This window comes from Carettochelys insculpta, chromosome 8, assembly GCF_033958435.1.
Source record: "Carettochelys insculpta isolate YL-2023 chromosome 8, ASM3395843v1, whole genome shotgun sequence".
NCBI classification, from domain to species: Eukaryota; Metazoa; Chordata; order Testudines; family Carettochelyidae; genus Carettochelys; species Carettochelys insculpta.
This window is the reverse complement of record NC_134144.1, coordinates 50,522,740-50,540,017: the sequence shown is the minus strand read 5'-3', so window position 1 is coordinate 50,540,017 and position 17,278 is coordinate 50,522,740. Positions and strand designations below refer to the sequence as shown.

The window sequence follows — 17,278 nt, the reverse complement described above, 5'->3', positions numbered from 1 at the left end:
GGCCCCATTATGATAGGTGCTATACAAACCCTATGAAAAAGAAGGAAAGTGCCCAAAAAGTGATCATTCGATTATGTATGGGAAGATACAAAATGTGTCAAAGACAAATAAATGACTAATTTAGATAAGGCTGTTGTAAATGTATTCAACCAAGGAAGGAGCTTTATGGGTGCACGTTCATGCTGAACTTTGGTATTGCCTGCCTTCAATGATGGTTCATGCAATATTAATGCTGAATTACATTGCTAATATGCATTTATTACATATAATAGTGAATTATGTAACAGATACTTTTTTGCCATTTGTTCCTCCTTTAACCCCTCCCCCCATAAAAAAGGCTCCCAGTGTTTGGAGAATCATATTGAATGGGTGGCGTATGAGCTTGCATCTTAATTTGTATATCAAGCTACAGTAGAAAAATGTAACTTGCTATTTTTTTAGCCTTTTTTAGCAGAGGTGCTAATTTTAGTAATATATCCTTTATTGATATGCAGAATACAGAACTTCCATAATTACATTCTGAGCTCCCTTAAGGGTATGCCACTGTAGCCAGAAAGGACCAGTTTCTTTTGTCAAGCCTGAATAGAACTTTTATATATATTCCCTTGAGCTGGTTTATCCTTAAACAAATGCAAATAGTGTTCTCCCTTAAAACTTAGTTGTTTTCCTACCCCCCACCCAGCAATCCTACCTTCTGCTTAAGGTTTTTCTGGTGCCTGAATCCAACATCTGCATCAGATCCATTGGGATTTTATCTTCTGTTAGATGGTGCTGGGGCCTCTGCTTGTCTCCAGCACTCTCTGGTACTACCACATGGGAATCACAATATAGTAGTCCCTCGAGTTATGAGAGGGTTGCATTCCCATGCACCCTTGCATAACTCAAATTTCATGTAAGTTGGGGGCGGCATCTTTTTTCCCTGGTGGAATGCACATTCTGCGGCTGGGAAAGCAGTAAGAGGACCTGGCGCTCCTTTTGAAAGGTATGTCCTGGGGTTGGGGGGCTGTTGGGGAGGGTTAAGCCTGGTGGTGGGTCGGGGCCATGGGAGAGGGGCAGGGGGTTAAGCCTGGGATGGGTTAGGGCTGCAGAGTGGGAAGGGCCATAGAGTTGGGCCAGAGCCACGTGGCCCTGCTGGGGGTTGGGCTGGTGAGTCGGGGCCAGGGGGAGTGGGATTTTGAGTTGCGCTTAATTTGTAATAATACAAGTTAAGTGCAAGTTGAAGTCGCTCATTTCCAGGGATTACTATAGAGTCATAATTCATGGAGTGGTGAGAATCCAACTCTCTTACTCCCCCTCCCTTCAATATAGCATTCTAACCCTGTCTTATGCGGTACTTTATAGGTTTTTAGATCTGACTTTTGTAGTCAAGTTTAAGTTGGATTTAGTATTGGAACAGTTCTGTTCATTTGGCTCTCCTTGTATGGTTATTACCTGGCAATGAATAACTTTCATGATCAAGCTGATTTGTTCCCCTCTCCCTTTGTTTCTTGTCCTGAATGTTTTTTTGAATTACCCATTTGCTGTACAGCTATGTTTCCTGTACCTTAAACTAAAGATCCCTGCATTGTCCAGAAATCCTGTGCAGTTTACTACCAGAACAATTGTAACGTAAAGATGGGGAGAGGGACACACTGAAACTGTGGCATAGGAGGGGAACAGCTTCACAGCAGTGCTTGACCCCACCTGCTGCGGTTTATTCTTATTCCAGTGGAGTGCCCACAGCATATGGGGGTGGTAGCTTGGAAGGGCTGCTTGACCTAGACTGCTTGATCCAGTCTATTGAGTCCAGGGACACATAAGGGGCCACATAGGAGTTCTGATTAATCTAGTTCTTTGGCAGTTGCGTTCCTGGTGTGTGTGGTGTGTGTGTGTGTGTACGTACACACACATCTGATTCTAGGTCCTGCAGGATAAGCTCCACTGGGAGGGAACTTGCAGAATGGAGAAGTAGTGTGTTGTATTAGAACATAAGTGACACAAGTAACATTTGGTAGAATTACCAAATTCCCCCTCCCCCACCAAAAAAAATTAACATAATAAATGAGCCTGCACTCAAAGTAATGGGCAAAATCTGGTAATATCTAACACAAATGTAGGGCAAACACAGAAAATTAGGCTTTAGCCTTGTTGGATTGCTACACCTGAAGGATATAAGGAACTCTGTGGGGTTCCCCCCCCTTATCATGCAGCCCCTCTATATGAACCATAAAGGAAAAGAAAAAAGATGGTTGGTTTGTATACTAAAAATCTCTGAAGAGAGGGTATATCTTGTCAGTGGAGAAACATTATAGGACAGTGGCACATGAGGTTGCAAGCTGATGTTTTGAGGTTCTTCTGTGCAACTCTGGGGAAATTTTTACTCTTGGGGAAATTCTACGCAGTATTTTAGAATTGAAAAAAATCCTTCATATTTTATTAATCAAAATATAATCATGCTTGTTGCAATGAATGTAGTAATTTATTTCAAAATATCTATGAGCAGGTATGTCTAACAACATAAACTAAAATGGGGGGAAAATGTCCCACTTTTTTTGGGACAAACAGATTCCTCATGAAGCATGTTTAAGGTAGAATGTTGAGTAATAGAGTTCTCTGTTGTAATTTAAATGAATTTCTGCGTGCATCAGAAGGGATGCAAAGGTATTGGAATTTGAGCAATAACGGAATAGCTCAGGGAGATGGAAGGAGCCTGGAGTCAACTTGGAAGGTGGTTGTGTGTAGGTGGAGCAGCATCAGGTTTTTCTTTTTTGTTTTTTGTTGGGGGGAGCAAGTTACAAAGGATGTATACAAACAAATAGCACAAGTATGTAGGGGCACTCAATGAAGAGGGAAACACTGCAGAAACTGTGTCAGAAGTACTTAACTTTATTTTGATTTTCACCAAGAAGGTGGTGGTTGGTTGGATGCGTAACATAGTAAATACTGGTGAAAATGGTTCAGAAGTTTAAGGTCGTCAAAGAACAAATTAAAAAAATTCCTTAGACGACTAAGATGTTTTCATGGCACCAGGGCCTGATGAAATGCATCTTAGAAAAACTCAGAGGGCTGCATCTACACTACAGTGCTGTTTCGAAAGAATGTCTTTTGAAAGAGAACATCGAAAGATGGTCTTTCGAAACGGAGCCTCCACACATACACCAGCAAGGACCGAAGGTTCGGTCTGTTATTTCGAAAGGCCCCCAGCGTAATTTCAAAAGGGAGTGTCCACACATGCGAGCGCGCTCTTTCAAAAGAGCAGGGGCAGGAAGCACCAAGAGCAGGATCACATGGCAGATGAGCCCTTCTGGAGCTGCCACCCGCCATCCCTTTAAAGGCCTCGCCTCCCACCCCCGTACCTCAGCCTGCACACTCCGAGGGCCAGCAACCCTGTCCCCAGGCACTGCGAGGAAGTGAGTGGAGGTGGCATCCTGGACCCTCATGGGCCCTGAACAGCACCCCGCCCCCGTCGCAGCCATGGTCAGCACTGTAGCTGCGGTCCTGGCTACTGTGCTGCAGTGGCTCTGGGTGGCCACCACAATAGCCACCCTCCTGAATGCCATCCTCAGGGCGCAACCTCCCCAGCCAGTCCCCTGGGTCATCCACTGCCCATGGAGCTTCCCCACAAGCAGCGACTGGTGGGACCGGCTGGTGCTGGAGGACTGGGGTGATGAATGGTGGCTGCAGAACTTCAGGATGACCAATGGGACATTCCTGGAGCTGTGCTACTGGCTTGCTCCAATCCTCCAGCACGAGGACACGCACCTGAGGCAGGTGCGCCCCCTGCACAAAAGGGTGGCCATCGCCCTATGCAAGCTTGCCACCCCGGACAGTTACTGATCCATCGGCCACCAGTTCGGGGTGGGCAAAGCCACCTTCAGGCCGTCCTCATCAAGGTAAGCCATGCCCAGACTGCATGTGGGAGACGGGGCAATCTGGTGACAGGCAGCATTGGGAGAAGGGCGGGACCCCGGGGACAGGGGTGGGGGTGGGGATGGGCACAGGCGGGCAACCCGCACCCCACCCCACGAGCACATCCCCTTTGCCCTACAGGTCGTCCGGGCGATCAGCAAGGTGCTCCTGAGGCAGCTGGTTCGCGTCGGAGCCCTGGATGGCTCAGCCCTGGAGCACAGCCCTGGGGCCTACGTGAATTGCAAGGGGTACCACTCGGTGGTCTTGCAGGCCCTGGTCGACGCCAGCAGCCAGTTCCAGGACATCTACATGAGCTGGTCCAGCCGTATGCACAATGCGAGGGTCTTTCAGAACACAGGGCTGGGACGTTGTATGGCCGAGGGGAACTTCATCTCCCGGCGGGAGCTCCCCATCAGGGACATGACAATGCCGCCCTGCATTGTGGCGGACACGCTTACTGCTTGCAGGCCTGACTGATGCGGCCCTACACCGGGCACACCCAGCTGAGCTAGGACCTTTTCAATAAGCGATGTTCAGCCGCCTCAAGGGGCATTTTAGATGCCTCTACACCAGGCTGGTGGTGAGCCTCCTCAATGTCCCTACAGTGGTCAGGGCCTGCTGCACCCTCCATAACCTGACAGAGGTGAGACACAAGCCCTACATGCAGGGGTGGGCCACTGAGGTCAGGTGCAGGTACAAAGAGCCTCATGCCACCAGGCCCAGCAGGAAGGGGTGTGTGTAAGGGAGGCCCTGCGCCAGGCCTTTCAGCGGGGGCCATTGTAACCCCTCCCCACCCACACCCTGCACACACATGCACACCCACCAGCACCCATACATGGGGGACACAGGTTAAACCATAAAACGAACTATTTACTTTGAAGAACTGTGCCCCTCATTTTTTAGGGGGAACTATAAACAGGTGCAGGGAGGGTAAGTGGGGAGAACGATTTACATGTGTGGGGGAAGGGTGAAAAGGGAGAACTAGTTACATGGGAGGAGGAAGGGTGAACAGGGAGCTGGGGTGGGGGACCTCACCCCTCCAGGGGGCTCAATGGCTGGGAGCCCCATCGCCTGCACCCGCCCCTTCGTCCCCGGGTCTGGGGGCCCTGGCAGCACAGAGAGGTAAGGGTGCAGATCAGGCGCAGTCCCCACACCTGCACTAGGCTCGGCGTGGGGGGTCAGGGGCTCAGCCTCCAGCTGGCCGGCCCTGGCCAGGAGGGTGTGGGCCAGGCAGACAAGGCTGGCCTGCGGGAGGGGGAAGGGAGCAGGTCCTCAAGGTTGGCCTCCTTGGGGTGGCGGGTGGTGGTGTAGGGGAGGCAGGGGGATGAAGGATTGGGGTGGGGGGGCAGAAAAGCTGGGGGGGGAAGGGAGGCACAGGCAATGGGGGGGATGGTGGAGGGGTGACGGGAGTCATGGGGGCGGGAGTGGCCTGCGATGTAGGGGCCATGTGGCTGACCACATCCTGGGTGAAGGCATCCAGGTTGGATGCCACCTGGTCCCATGCCTGCCACTCCCTTCTGCACGATGACCGTCAGCTACCTGAGGGCAGCCGTGTCCCCTGGCGCCGACACCTCCCTGGCCTGGTGGCGCCGGTGGACGGACCGGTGGTGGCCCCATGCTGTCGCCATCCAGGGCCTGGCCCCCCACCCTTTGCCCTCTGTGGTAGGGTTCCCCAGGTCTGTCATGGGGCTGGTCCATCTGCTGGCCGCTGGATCTGTGGAGACATAAGGGGAGAGGAACAGGCCATTAGTCCTGGTGAGTGGCCCCCTGAACCCGCACCCCACCCCACCCCATTGGTCTTGCAGGGACTGCATCCAGTCATCCCTGTTTGGGTTGCGGGAGCACTGGCTCTCCCCTGCCCCCCTTGGTTGCTCCACGGCCTGGTGGCCCGTGGTACTGTCCGGGCTGCATGGTGCTGAGTGCCACTTGTCAGCCCTGTGAGGCCAGCGTGGTGGGGGTGTCTGACCCGCGCATGCTGTGGGGCTGATGTCCCCGTGGGTGGGCTGCAGTCACCCTGTGTGGGATTGCACATCCCCTTCTCCAGCCCCATGCCCGCCTGTGTGCATGGTACATACCTGTGGGTCCCTCTAAGAAATCGCGTGAGGTGCTATCTGAGGGGGCCCCCTCGCTTGAGCCCTTGTCATCCCTGGTGTCCGGGATCCATGGTGGCCGCCTGAGGGTGGCTGGAGGTCTGGGGCAGTTCTCCCCCTTAGTTCCAGTCCCCTCCAGCTCTGTTCGGGGGGTCCGCCATTTCAAGGTACATGACCAGGAGTTCTGTCTCCTTGGGTCCAAGGCGGCTGTTGAGATCTTTAAAGTAGGGGCACCTGACTGCCCGGCTGTGTCCTGAGCCCAACAGTAGGCCTGCTGGAGCTCATTCACTTTGGATCTCACCGGATCCGGGGTCCAGGTGGGGTGACCCTGGCCGGTGAGTCCCTTGGCGAGGCGCTCGAATGTGGACGTGTTTCGGCACAAGACCCCCGTCTGCTGCAGAACCTCCTCATCTGCCCAGAGGGTGAGGAGGTCCTGCAGCTTGGCATCAGTCTAGGTGGGGGCCTGGCGCTTCGGGGGCTGCCTCTCTGCCTCCTTGGGGGGGCCCCGAGGGTGGGCAGGGGTCGGGGCACTGGCCATGGTGCCAGGGAGGCCAGTAGGTGAGCTGGAGCATTCCCTTTTCTGGATGGCTGTGCAATAGCATGAGCTCCTTTCTGCCTGCAGGCTCTCAGCTTCCTGCCTGAGGGCTTCGGGGAGCCTGCGTCCTGAAATGTGCCTGGACGCTGGAGCATAGAGCTCCACTTGTGCTGTGAGCAGTGCCGCCACCTGCCAGCTGATTGTGGCCATGGAGGACCTGCTCTTTTGAAAGAGCGCGCCACAGAGCATCTACACTTGCTCTGTTTCGAAAGAGGGCACTTTTCTCATCCTGGGAATGGAGGACTGACTTCGAAAGAATGGGGGGAGTTCTTTCAAAATTAATTTCGAAAGAGCACTGTGTAAGTGTAGACACTCCATGGCTTCTTTCGAAAGAACTTGGTTTTCCAATCCTAATTTCAAATGTACTTGCTAGTGTAGACACACCCACAGCTGATTAAGGAGATATGAGTCATTAGCAATTTGGAAAGTCATGGAAGACTATAGAGATTCCAGAAGACTTGGAAAAGGCAAATACGGTCTCCACTGTATTTTTCTTTTAAAAAAAAAAAAAAAAAAAAATGAGAAACCAGGAAGCTATAGACCACTCAGTTTAACTTCTCTATCAGGAATGCTAATGCAGCAAATAATTAAGGAATCCATTTGAAAACATCTAGAACATAATAAGGTGATAAGTAACAGCATGGAATTGTAAAGAGCAAATCATGTCCAATCAGCTTGATAGCTTTTTTTCTGAAAAAATATTAATCTTTGTGAACAGGGTGAATATGGTACATCTAGACTTCTAAAGCATTTGATACAGGCTCTGATGACCTTTTCATTAGTAAAATAGGGAAATAAAACCGAGAGGCAGCTATTACAGGAGGGGTGTATAACTACTTTCTGTGAATGGTTATCCAGCTGATCAATGGTTCACAGTCCTGCTAGAAGGACATAAGTGGGGATCAGTTTTGGGACCAGTTCTGTTCAATATCATCAAAGATATTGGCATAGGGTCTAAGAGCCCCTTCTCCCTGCCTTCCACCAGCAGTGCTGCTGTCAGACTGACATCCAGGTGGCTGGGAGAAGCAGAGTGGTGGGGAGCTGGGAACCAAGCAGGACCTGGATCCTGGTTCTCCTTTACTACTTGGAGCTGTGAAACTAGCCATGGCTGCTCCTCCAAGTTTTCTGGCTCCAAGGAGTGGAGGGGAGCCGGGGATCAGGCTGACCCTGGTTCCCAGCTCCCCTCCACTGGCTGGAGCCAGGAAACTGACCAGGCTGCTGCCCTGCTCAGTTTCCCCTCTGTGCAAGTGGTGGGGAGGTGGAAGCCAGGCTGCTGTCTGGTTCCCAGCTCCCCGCCATTCTGGGAGCCAGGAAACTGGCACAAACTCCCTGCGAGCCCAGGGGACCTGGGAACTAGGTGGCAGCCTGGTTCCCGTCTCCCTCCCCAACTTGCACAAAAATCAAGGCTTTACTCTACTTCATTTGAATGAGAAGCATCAGGTAAGTAGACAGGAGTTTCTGCTGTTGATCCTGCTTAGTGTAGAAACAGCAGTAAATCATTCTAAACTAGGGTAAAGTCAGTGGAGTTTTTTCGCATAGCTGGATTTTTGTAACGATAAGACAATGTAAAACTTTAGATGCCCCAAGGCCATTCAGTCCTATTTATTTTTCAGCCAGTCACTATGACCAACAACCTAGTTTACATTTGTGGGCGATAATGCTGCATGCTTCTTGTTTACAATGTCACCTATTCACATGGCACTCCTGTACCCAGTGTAGCAAGATATTTTTATGTCAGATGCACTAAAGATTCATGTGCCCTTCAAGCTTCAACCACCCTTCCAGAGGACATGCATCCATGCTGATGATGGGTTCTGCTCGGTAATGATCCAAAACAGTGCAGATTGAAGCATGTTAATTTTTGTCAGCTGAACAAGATGTCATTAGCAGAAGGTTGTAGGGTTTTTTTGTGGTGGTGGTGGTTCCATTTCTCTAGTTTCTGCATCAGAGGATTGTTCTTTTAAGACTTCTGACAAAATGTTCCACACCTTGTCCCTCTCAGATTGTTAAACCTGTGATCTCGTGCTGTAGCTATTTTTAGAAAGCTCAGATTGCTACCTTCTTTACGTTTTTGTAAAATCTTTTGTGAAAGTGTTCTGCTTGGTGTTTTGATTTTTCTGTGGAGAGGAAGTTACGATTGTCATTTACAATGGACAGGGCTTTTCAAAGAAGAAGGTATTGCAACATTTCCTAAAACTGAACAGACTGTAAATTTGCTTGATCACTTTTGGTAGATAAGTGAGAAGATCCAGCTACCTCCCTACTCTGCACAGCCGACAAGTGGGGGTCTAGGAGAAGCTGCAGGAGCAACTGCTGCAAAACAATGGTGGTGGGACACATAGAAACAGATACTTTGCCAGATGTGTGTGCTCTGCTAATCATCTGTGCAACACTTGAATCTTTTCTGGGTAGCTGAACCATCATGCAGTTCAGCAGGAACACAGCTTATCTATCAGTAACTGTTCTTTCTGGGTGGATCCTGCATCCCAATTTTCATCTTTGCTTTTTGGCATTCTTGGCTCCTGTGGACATTGGAGGGAACTGAGAGAGGGTCATGTCCACTCATGCCTTCACACCAAAAAGCATGAGGAGACACAGGAAATATGCTGTGTTTATATGCAAAACTGTGTTCATGTATGTTAGTTTGCACACAAGACAAATGCACACCTTCAGTGGGATCCACTCCAACCTCTCAGTAAATAGTTATTGTTAGCTAAATGTAAATGTGAACTGCAGTTCAGTTGTACTAACTTGCTGAGGTGCCAGTTGTATGATTGATTTTTGTTTTGTTTTTTGAAATCCAATAATTTACTTTTGCCCATTTTGTAAGTATAATAGACCAACATTGGAAAATAATGTAATTAGGATAACCCCTTTTTGAGTCTAAGGAGCCCTAGCCTATTGAATTTATCTCTTATGTTCTTTACCATTCTTTTTCTACCTTAAAGGGTATTTCTCAGATCTCAGCCAATCAGTATGTGAATTAATTTGCCCAGAACCACATAATCTGTGATTTATTGATTATGTACAGAAGTGTATCTGTGATAGATGTTCCAGGCCCATACCAAACATAAAACATAATTTTACAAGACTGCGTGCATAGCAGAGACCAGATTTGGAGCCCAGAATGTATATGAAGGAGCAACAACTAATCAGGATTGTGTTAATTTAATCACTTACCATCAGTTATTTTTCATCTCTTGTGCATTGATCACCTTTCAGATAATTCTCAAAAGCTGTAAAGATGCACTTGTCTAAAGACATTATGAGTGTGGTTCCTGCTATTTATTGCTTGGATTCATAAACTAGTCTTAAACCTCAAAACACAATAGCTTAAAGTACTTTGAAGTTCTTTTGGCGAGCATACTTGAACTAAAAATGAGGAGTGTGGCTAGCCTAATTGAAATCTTGGGGTTTTCTAAAAAAGGTATTTCAGTTATTCACATTAAAACATACAATTTCTGCAATGAAATCTTGTCATTTTTCAAACCTGATGATTGTAGCAGTGTGCCGAGTCTGCACCACTGGTCTAAGTGTGTGGTGACACTTCTGTTTTTGCAGGTTTGATGGGTTAGGAATTCCAGGTGCACAGCTTGGACCATTTACAATATCGTCGTTTCAGGGTTTGCAGAAGGGGGCTGCGCTCATTTCTAGCGAATGCTTGCTAAATGGCTCTTGACTTTCAGCTCGGTTTCCTTGCTGTTTCCTTTGATAACCATTAGATGGCATCAGTGTGTAACAGATTACTTTGTTCTTAGTTGGAGTTGTTAGTTGTTTCAAGGGCTGTATTCTCTCTGCATTACCTAGTACATGGGATTTTCCTCTATTCTAAATTAATTTCTTAAATATTATCTAATTATACCCCAGGTTAGATGCTTCTGTCTTTTAAATAGTCTTTGTGCCATATAATCCACATTTCTAGAGTGTAGTAATCATTTGGAAAGGAGACAAAGCAAATTCTTCATAGTTGCTATAAACTTAGTAAACATAGTCATATGTTCTTTGATTTGATTTTAATGTATAAAATAAAGGATTTCACCTCTTTTTAAAACTTAAGGTAAAATGAGACATTATTTTGAAGGAAAAAGGTTACCCACCAGTGTTCTGTCTAATGGCTTTCCCTCTATAAGCAGAATAAACTTTTATGTGCGCTGAGCCATATGAGAATGTGCACCACAAATAGAAACATATAACCTAGCTATGGACACTCTGCTAATCAGTTGAACAGCATTTGAATTTCTCCTGAATGGGCACACAATCGCCCAGTTTATAAGGAGCACTGTTAACCACATATATGCTATGTGTTTTAGAAAGTTGGTCTGTTTGATCAAGAACTCCTTGTCAGCAGTAAGAGCTGGGACCATCAAATTCTGTAAACAGCTTCCTCTTGTAACTTAAACCAACATAAGGGTTTGGGTTGTGCTAGGAAAATGAGATGCTCTTAGAATGGGATTTTCTCTCATAAAGTGAAATAGAAAAGAGACAGTCACCAAATCAAGTGCAGTCCTCAAAATGACATAAGTGGGCAAATGTGGAAAGAGACTGAATCAAGATTAGCCAGAAAAATAGGATGATCCTGGGAAAAAAATGGGTTCTCTCTAAGCCTTCCAGAAGAGAATTTAAAATGAGGAAATTTGGAGTAGTGCTCTGTTTTGGGACAGCTAAATTAATGTTTAAGGTTTGAAAGCTAGAAGGAAATGTTATTGGAAACCAAATTGACCTATAGGCCTTTTTTGTTAAAACATAGCAAATGATAAGAGGTTATAGGGAAGAAAGAAAAAATACACTTGGTGCACTTCCCATTTTTTAACAAAATTACCTAAAAAAGGACAAATTTTAACAATCTGCTTAAGAAATCTGAAATAAAAATTCACACTAGTTTTGAAAAGCAAAGTCGTCATAATTTTTTTTTAAAGAGCTCTCCTTAAATGAGCATTACTAGGCAAATCTGCTAGTGGAAGATAATGTTTTGATTCTAGAAGAGCATGTACAGTTTTACATCTGGGATGAAAACTTGTGGTTGGGATTTTTTGAGGTATCGGAAGTTTTGATCCCTAAAAACTTTTTTAATTTTGTCTTAGTTTAGTTTCTTTTAGTTTTTAGTTCAGTCACACTACAAATTGTTTCCTGGGCAGCTTATTTGACTTTCTTTCTACAGTCCCCCCTATCTTGGCCTCCATTTCTTATATTTAATTCCCTGTAAGAGATGGGAATCCTGTTGTCATTCAGATCATGTGAGGTTCCTTGGAAAGGGTATGTCTACACTTACCAGAAGATCAACTTATTTAGGATCGATCTTCCAGGGTTCGATTTTTAGCACGCTTAGTGGGGGTGTGCTAAATCGAACCATCACAGCTCTACAGTCTTCCCTGGTACTCCTCGTTGTCAGGAGGAGTAAGAGAGGCCGATGGGAGAGTTTTTTCCCCTTTGTTCTTTCTGCGGTGTGGATGGCTGGAAAAATCTATCTAGGGTAGGTCGGTTCCAGCTACACAGTTGTCATAGCTGGAATTGCATATCTTGTGTGGACCTAGCCTAAGAATTTAGCAGTAGCTTGAAAACTCCAGCATCAGCTTGATCCCTTGGGGACAAACGTGGACAGTTTTCCTGAGCTGCTGCCTGTGCTTCCATGAATATGCTATTTTTAGTTTACTTGAGCTGAACTACGATGAGTACATCTACATATGCTAGGAAGATGGCTTCTTAGCCTAAACGTAGAGCATGTGGTGCCATTAATGAGATTATGTTGTCAAGCAAAGCAAGGATTAGAGCAAGGCCTGCAAGGACTAGAAACGTTTGAGAACTGCACTCATGGAATAATCACGTGACCCAAGGGGATGAAGAATGTGGACCTAGGCAAAGAGAGTTCTTCCTTCGACAGAGCAGAATAATATGAAGGGTGTTCATTGCAAAGTGTCTATTCGCACTTACTGGTCAGTGTTCAAGTTGACACTCTTAGGGAGAGGGTGTGTATGAACTGAATAGCTTGATTTGAATAATTTTGAGGTTAAATGAAATGCTCTCCTTTTCTTTACATTTTCTACAACACAACATAAACAACCTTTTAAAACTGGATAAATTCTGCTAACTAGTGCTACTTTGGAATTTAACACTACCATTATTTGACTAATACTTTACAGATCAAGCTCTGTCGTTTAGCCAACAAAATCTTCTGTTATAACAATGTAATGAGCAGCTTTGTCAAAATTTGTCCCTTATTTAGTAAGAAATATTTTCCAGTCTTTCTGCAAATCTTTACAAGCTATGTGTTGTTCAGCCTATATAGTTATTTTAGTAAATTATAAAATTATTTAACAGAACACCTTTAACTTAATTGTTTTATGCTTCAGCACCTGTTCAGAATGCAAGCCACATTTAAATATAAAAACAATGAGAAGAGAACTTAAATATTAATAAAGGTATCTATATAAGAAGCTTCCATAAAGCCTGGCTTTTAGTGTTGAGATGTGCTGCAGCCTTCAGAATACAGTGGTTTTAACATGAAATTATTTTTAATTCCAAATAGGTGCCATACTAGGCAGATCGGAAACACAGGAATGCATCTACTATAATGCTAATTGGGAAAAAGATAAAACAAATCGCAGTGGCATTGAACCTTGTTATGGTGATAAAGATAAAAGGCGACACTGTTTTGCTACATGGAAGAATATTTCTGGATCAATTGATATTGTGAAACAAGGTTGTTGGCTGGATGATATCAACTGTTATGATAGGTGAGAAAATTTTAACTATCTTATGTATATTAATATTTTTAAACCAAGTTTACAAAAAAGTGACTAGATGTGAGACAAATTATAAGATACCAAACAATATGCTGTTCACTATACTATAAACCTGAATTTTTGCATTTAGCTGACTACAGTTCTGACTTAAATTAGTGTCTGACTAGTTGGACATACTTTCAGAGAGGAGAAACATGTTCATCTTTCATTGTCACTATTTCTATAAGTAAAACTTATTCATATTTTTAAAAAAATGTCCTTCTTCTAGTCCAATAAAGTTTATTTTAAAAGTACCACTTATTATTGAATGATTTCAAACTGGTACCTAAAGTTATATTCCTGGAGGTAGAATTTAGAATTCCTGCTCTCATTAGACCCTAAACCATTCTTCTGACATGTCAGCGTGTACCTTGATTTGCCAGTTTCTGAACATCTAGAAGCATTAGGGTGGTCATAATTTGTGAAGATCCTGGCCCTTTTTGTGTAACTGACAGTCAGTCATAGATACATGTAAGCGGTAATCCACACAGCAGGTTCGTAATAGATTATCAGTAGGCATTGGTTGGGTCCTAGGCCCAATTCAGAGATTACAATCATCTAATTGATCACCGTATGATACTCTGAAGAATACTTTTTTAAAACTACAAAATGGTCTTTATGCCAATGTTTGGAGTGGAAGGAGAGGAAGAATAATAATATATTAATAGTATTATCTTCACATCACTAAAATGTTTCCAAAATTTTGTAAAAGACTTGGGGCGGGGGGGACCCTTAAACTTACAGATATTCATGTCTTTTAATTCAGCTTTCTCTGTATCGGTGGAAGAAGGTGCTATTCTTTATAGTTCTCTTTGCCTCATAAAGAGGTTATATGGCTTTAAATTTGTCAGTAAAATGCAGTTCGAGTAAAAGTTTTAATTCGGATTTGCCAGGTCTTCAGAAGTAGCAAAATATATGTAGAATGGACCTTGACTGAAATGTTGCTGTGCTGAAGAGAAAAAGGACAGTTTTAATAATTTTTTGTCAACTGCTATACACAGTATTGTAAAACTGTATTTCAACCATTGTGGGAAGGTTAGAAGTGATCTCTTTTCAGGAGGAAAAATGTAGTGGGATAGGTCAATTTTCAGGTTAAGATTTAATGTTATTAACATGAAATTTTAAGGAAGGACTTTCTGTAAAGCTTAGCATTGGGCTAAGTGTTGGAAATCCATGAGAATTTTGGCACTGATTTACAAATAAGAGCAGATCTAGGAATTTTTAAGAATGCTTGGAATTTCCTCACTCAAAGATGAAAAAAGATGTGGAAGAACTCAAGGGAATGGAAACGGTGAGAAGTTGAAATAGAGGAGGAGGGGGAAGACTTTGTGAGTAGACAAAACTGCACTAGTGTAGTTAAACTGGTAGAAATCCAGGTTTCATGTAAGAGTGGCCTTTTCTTTTCGGGCAAGTTTAAATTAACCCATGTGAATGCTCATGGGTTTTGTACCAGTTAGTCATTTTTTTCCCAACAGATAAGTCAGTCTCTTAGACAATCAAATCTTATCTAACCATGCAGTTATTCAGGAATTGCTGTTGTACTTCAAATTCACACCCTACCATGATCCAAATTAGCTTTTAAATACAGACTAGTCCTATGTCAGGGGTGAGCATTACTACTGGGGGGGGGGCGTGTTTGAGGGGGCACTTTCCTGTAACTTGGTAAGTGGTCAAGGGCTGCACTCTTCTATGATATTAATGGAGGATGTGCAGCATCTGGGGTGGAGGTTGGGTGCAGAAGGGAGCCCAGGTTAGGTGACTGGGGTGCAGGAGGGGATATGAGATTAGCTAGGGAGTTTGGGTAAAGGAGGAGTTTGTGACTTGGGGGTAAGGGTGTGGAATCTGGGATGGGGTGTATGTAGGGGTGCAGGAGAAGATTCTAACCTGAATGAGGGAGTGTAGGGGTTTGAGTTGTGACCTGGCAAAGAGGATTGGTGTGCAGAGTCTGAGAGTGGTTACGGGTACAAGAGCAGGGTTACAGAGGGCTGGGATGATGATCTGGGGAAGAGATTCAGCAGGAGGGCAGAGGGTTTAGGGGGGCAGGAGGGGATGGTATGTACACTCTGGCCGGGAGGTGCTTACCTAGGAGGCTCCCGGCTGGAAACCCAGCAGATCCCTCGGGTAGGCTCCCTGCCTGCCCTGCCTCCACACACTGCACAAAGAAGCTGGCTTGGGGGGTGCTGTGCACTTCTCTGAACACCACAAGCTGGGCAGGGGAGAGGGAGAGGCTTTATGTGCTGCTGCCATCCCCAGGCTCACATTAGTGCTCAGAGGTACGTATCCCAGGCAGCGGGCCGCTATGAGGGGCGTGAAGGGGATCTTGTCCAAAGTTCCCGCTGGGCTGCAGACTGGCTTATGGCGGGCTGCATTTTGTCGAACCTTGCCCTGAGTTAATTTATGAAATCCCATGTATGTTGATGAGCTCTACAGTTTCTAAAGATTAAAAAGAGAATCAAAAAAGTGTCTTTAAGTATAGTAAATCCAGAAGAGAAGGCTGAAATAAGAGAGGATGTTAATCTGTTCTTCTTAGTACACTACACACAGCATTGAATCATTAAAAACTGAGATATTAAAATGTTATAAATATTAGAAAACTTCACTCTGGTTATTAAATAACCCATTGTTTTTGGTAATGTATCAATATTTAGTCCATTTCATGCAATTCTTTCTGATACCTTTGTGCCAGGACATCACTGTTTTTATACCTTCTATTAGAATACATGATTTCTGAATACAGTATTGTAACTGGAAACATTAAAATATGTGTTGTATGCAACTTAACATAAATTGCTGAATGACTGTTGCAGTTCACTGCACATTAATCTTATGGTTAAGGATATGAGTTTGTAATGGAGGTAATGGAAGTCATGGGTTCCCTATCTTTCCCAGACCTTCATGACTTGTGCAGGGACCAACAGCAGAAGCTGGGTGTTGGAGGGGGTTCAGGGCTGGGAGGGGCTGAGGCTCTAGGTGACACTTACCTGGAGAGAGGAGCCTCCCTGGAAGAGGCAACATACCCCTCCCTCAGCTCCTAGGTGGAGGCATGGCCAGGCATCTCTGCGTGCTGCTTCTGCACATTGGAGTTGCCCCAACACTGTAATTTTGCCATGGTCCTGGCCAATAGGAGCTGCAGAGTCAGTACTCAGGGTGGAAACGGGGCACACAAAAGGCCTAGGAGGCAAGAGATATCACCAGTTCCAGGGAGCCATGAAGAGCCATATAGAGAGCCTTCCACCATGGCACTCTCAAGGATATCTTCCCCTCTGAGCACTCCATGGGCCACCCAGCCACCCTTCCCGCCACCCTCTAATAAGGTATATAGGACAACTCATGGGGTAGGTGTTTTTTTTGTTTGTTTTCTGGGGAGGAGGGCAGTGGTCCATGACTCTCTTATTAAAAATGTCCCTCAATAAAATGTAGCCAAATAGAAAGCATGTCAAGGAATGAACAAATTATGGCAGAAACAGTAAATTGCAATTATAATACACAAGTCTTCAATTTGTATGTAAAACAGCAGTGTTCATTCTTTTCTTCAATAGTTTGATTCTTTCTAGAATGTTTACTAATTTTAGTTCTCTGTTACAGAGAAATGTGTTTTTTGTTTTCTGCCTTCCGTCTCATGAGTTCTTAAGGATTTTTTTTCCCTCCTCACCAATTTATGGCACATCTGTGTCGTATTAATTTAGAGTGTCCAGTTCCACAGTTCACTGCAATAAACAAAGCTATTTAGCAGCTCAGAAATTTTATTCTTTCTGTTTTAAAAAGTGTCCCCCTCCCCGCACCAGCCTCACGTCAAGGTTTTCATGGATGAACTGCAAATACTTATTTTATTTATTACACCACATTTAAACTGAGTTCATGGATAGTTAACTTCCCCGCTTTCCCTCATTTTCCCCCCACCACCTCACCAAAAGATGAATTTTTGA

At 45.0% G+C, this 17,278-nt stretch overlaps 1 protein-coding gene across 1 annotated transcript in view; it reads left to right on the top strand.

Annotated features, from left to right (window-relative positions):
• The window catches only part of ACVR2A (activin A receptor type 2A), a 110,856-nt gene that overhangs the window by 44,431 nt on the left and 49,147 nt on the right, over positions 1-17,278 (top strand). The window contains exon 2 of the mRNA XM_075002099.1: positions 13,097-13,304. Coding sequence (XP_074858200.1) covers positions 13,097-13,304 — 208 coding nt within the window. The remainder of the gene's footprint in view (positions 1-13,096; positions 13,305-17,278) is intronic.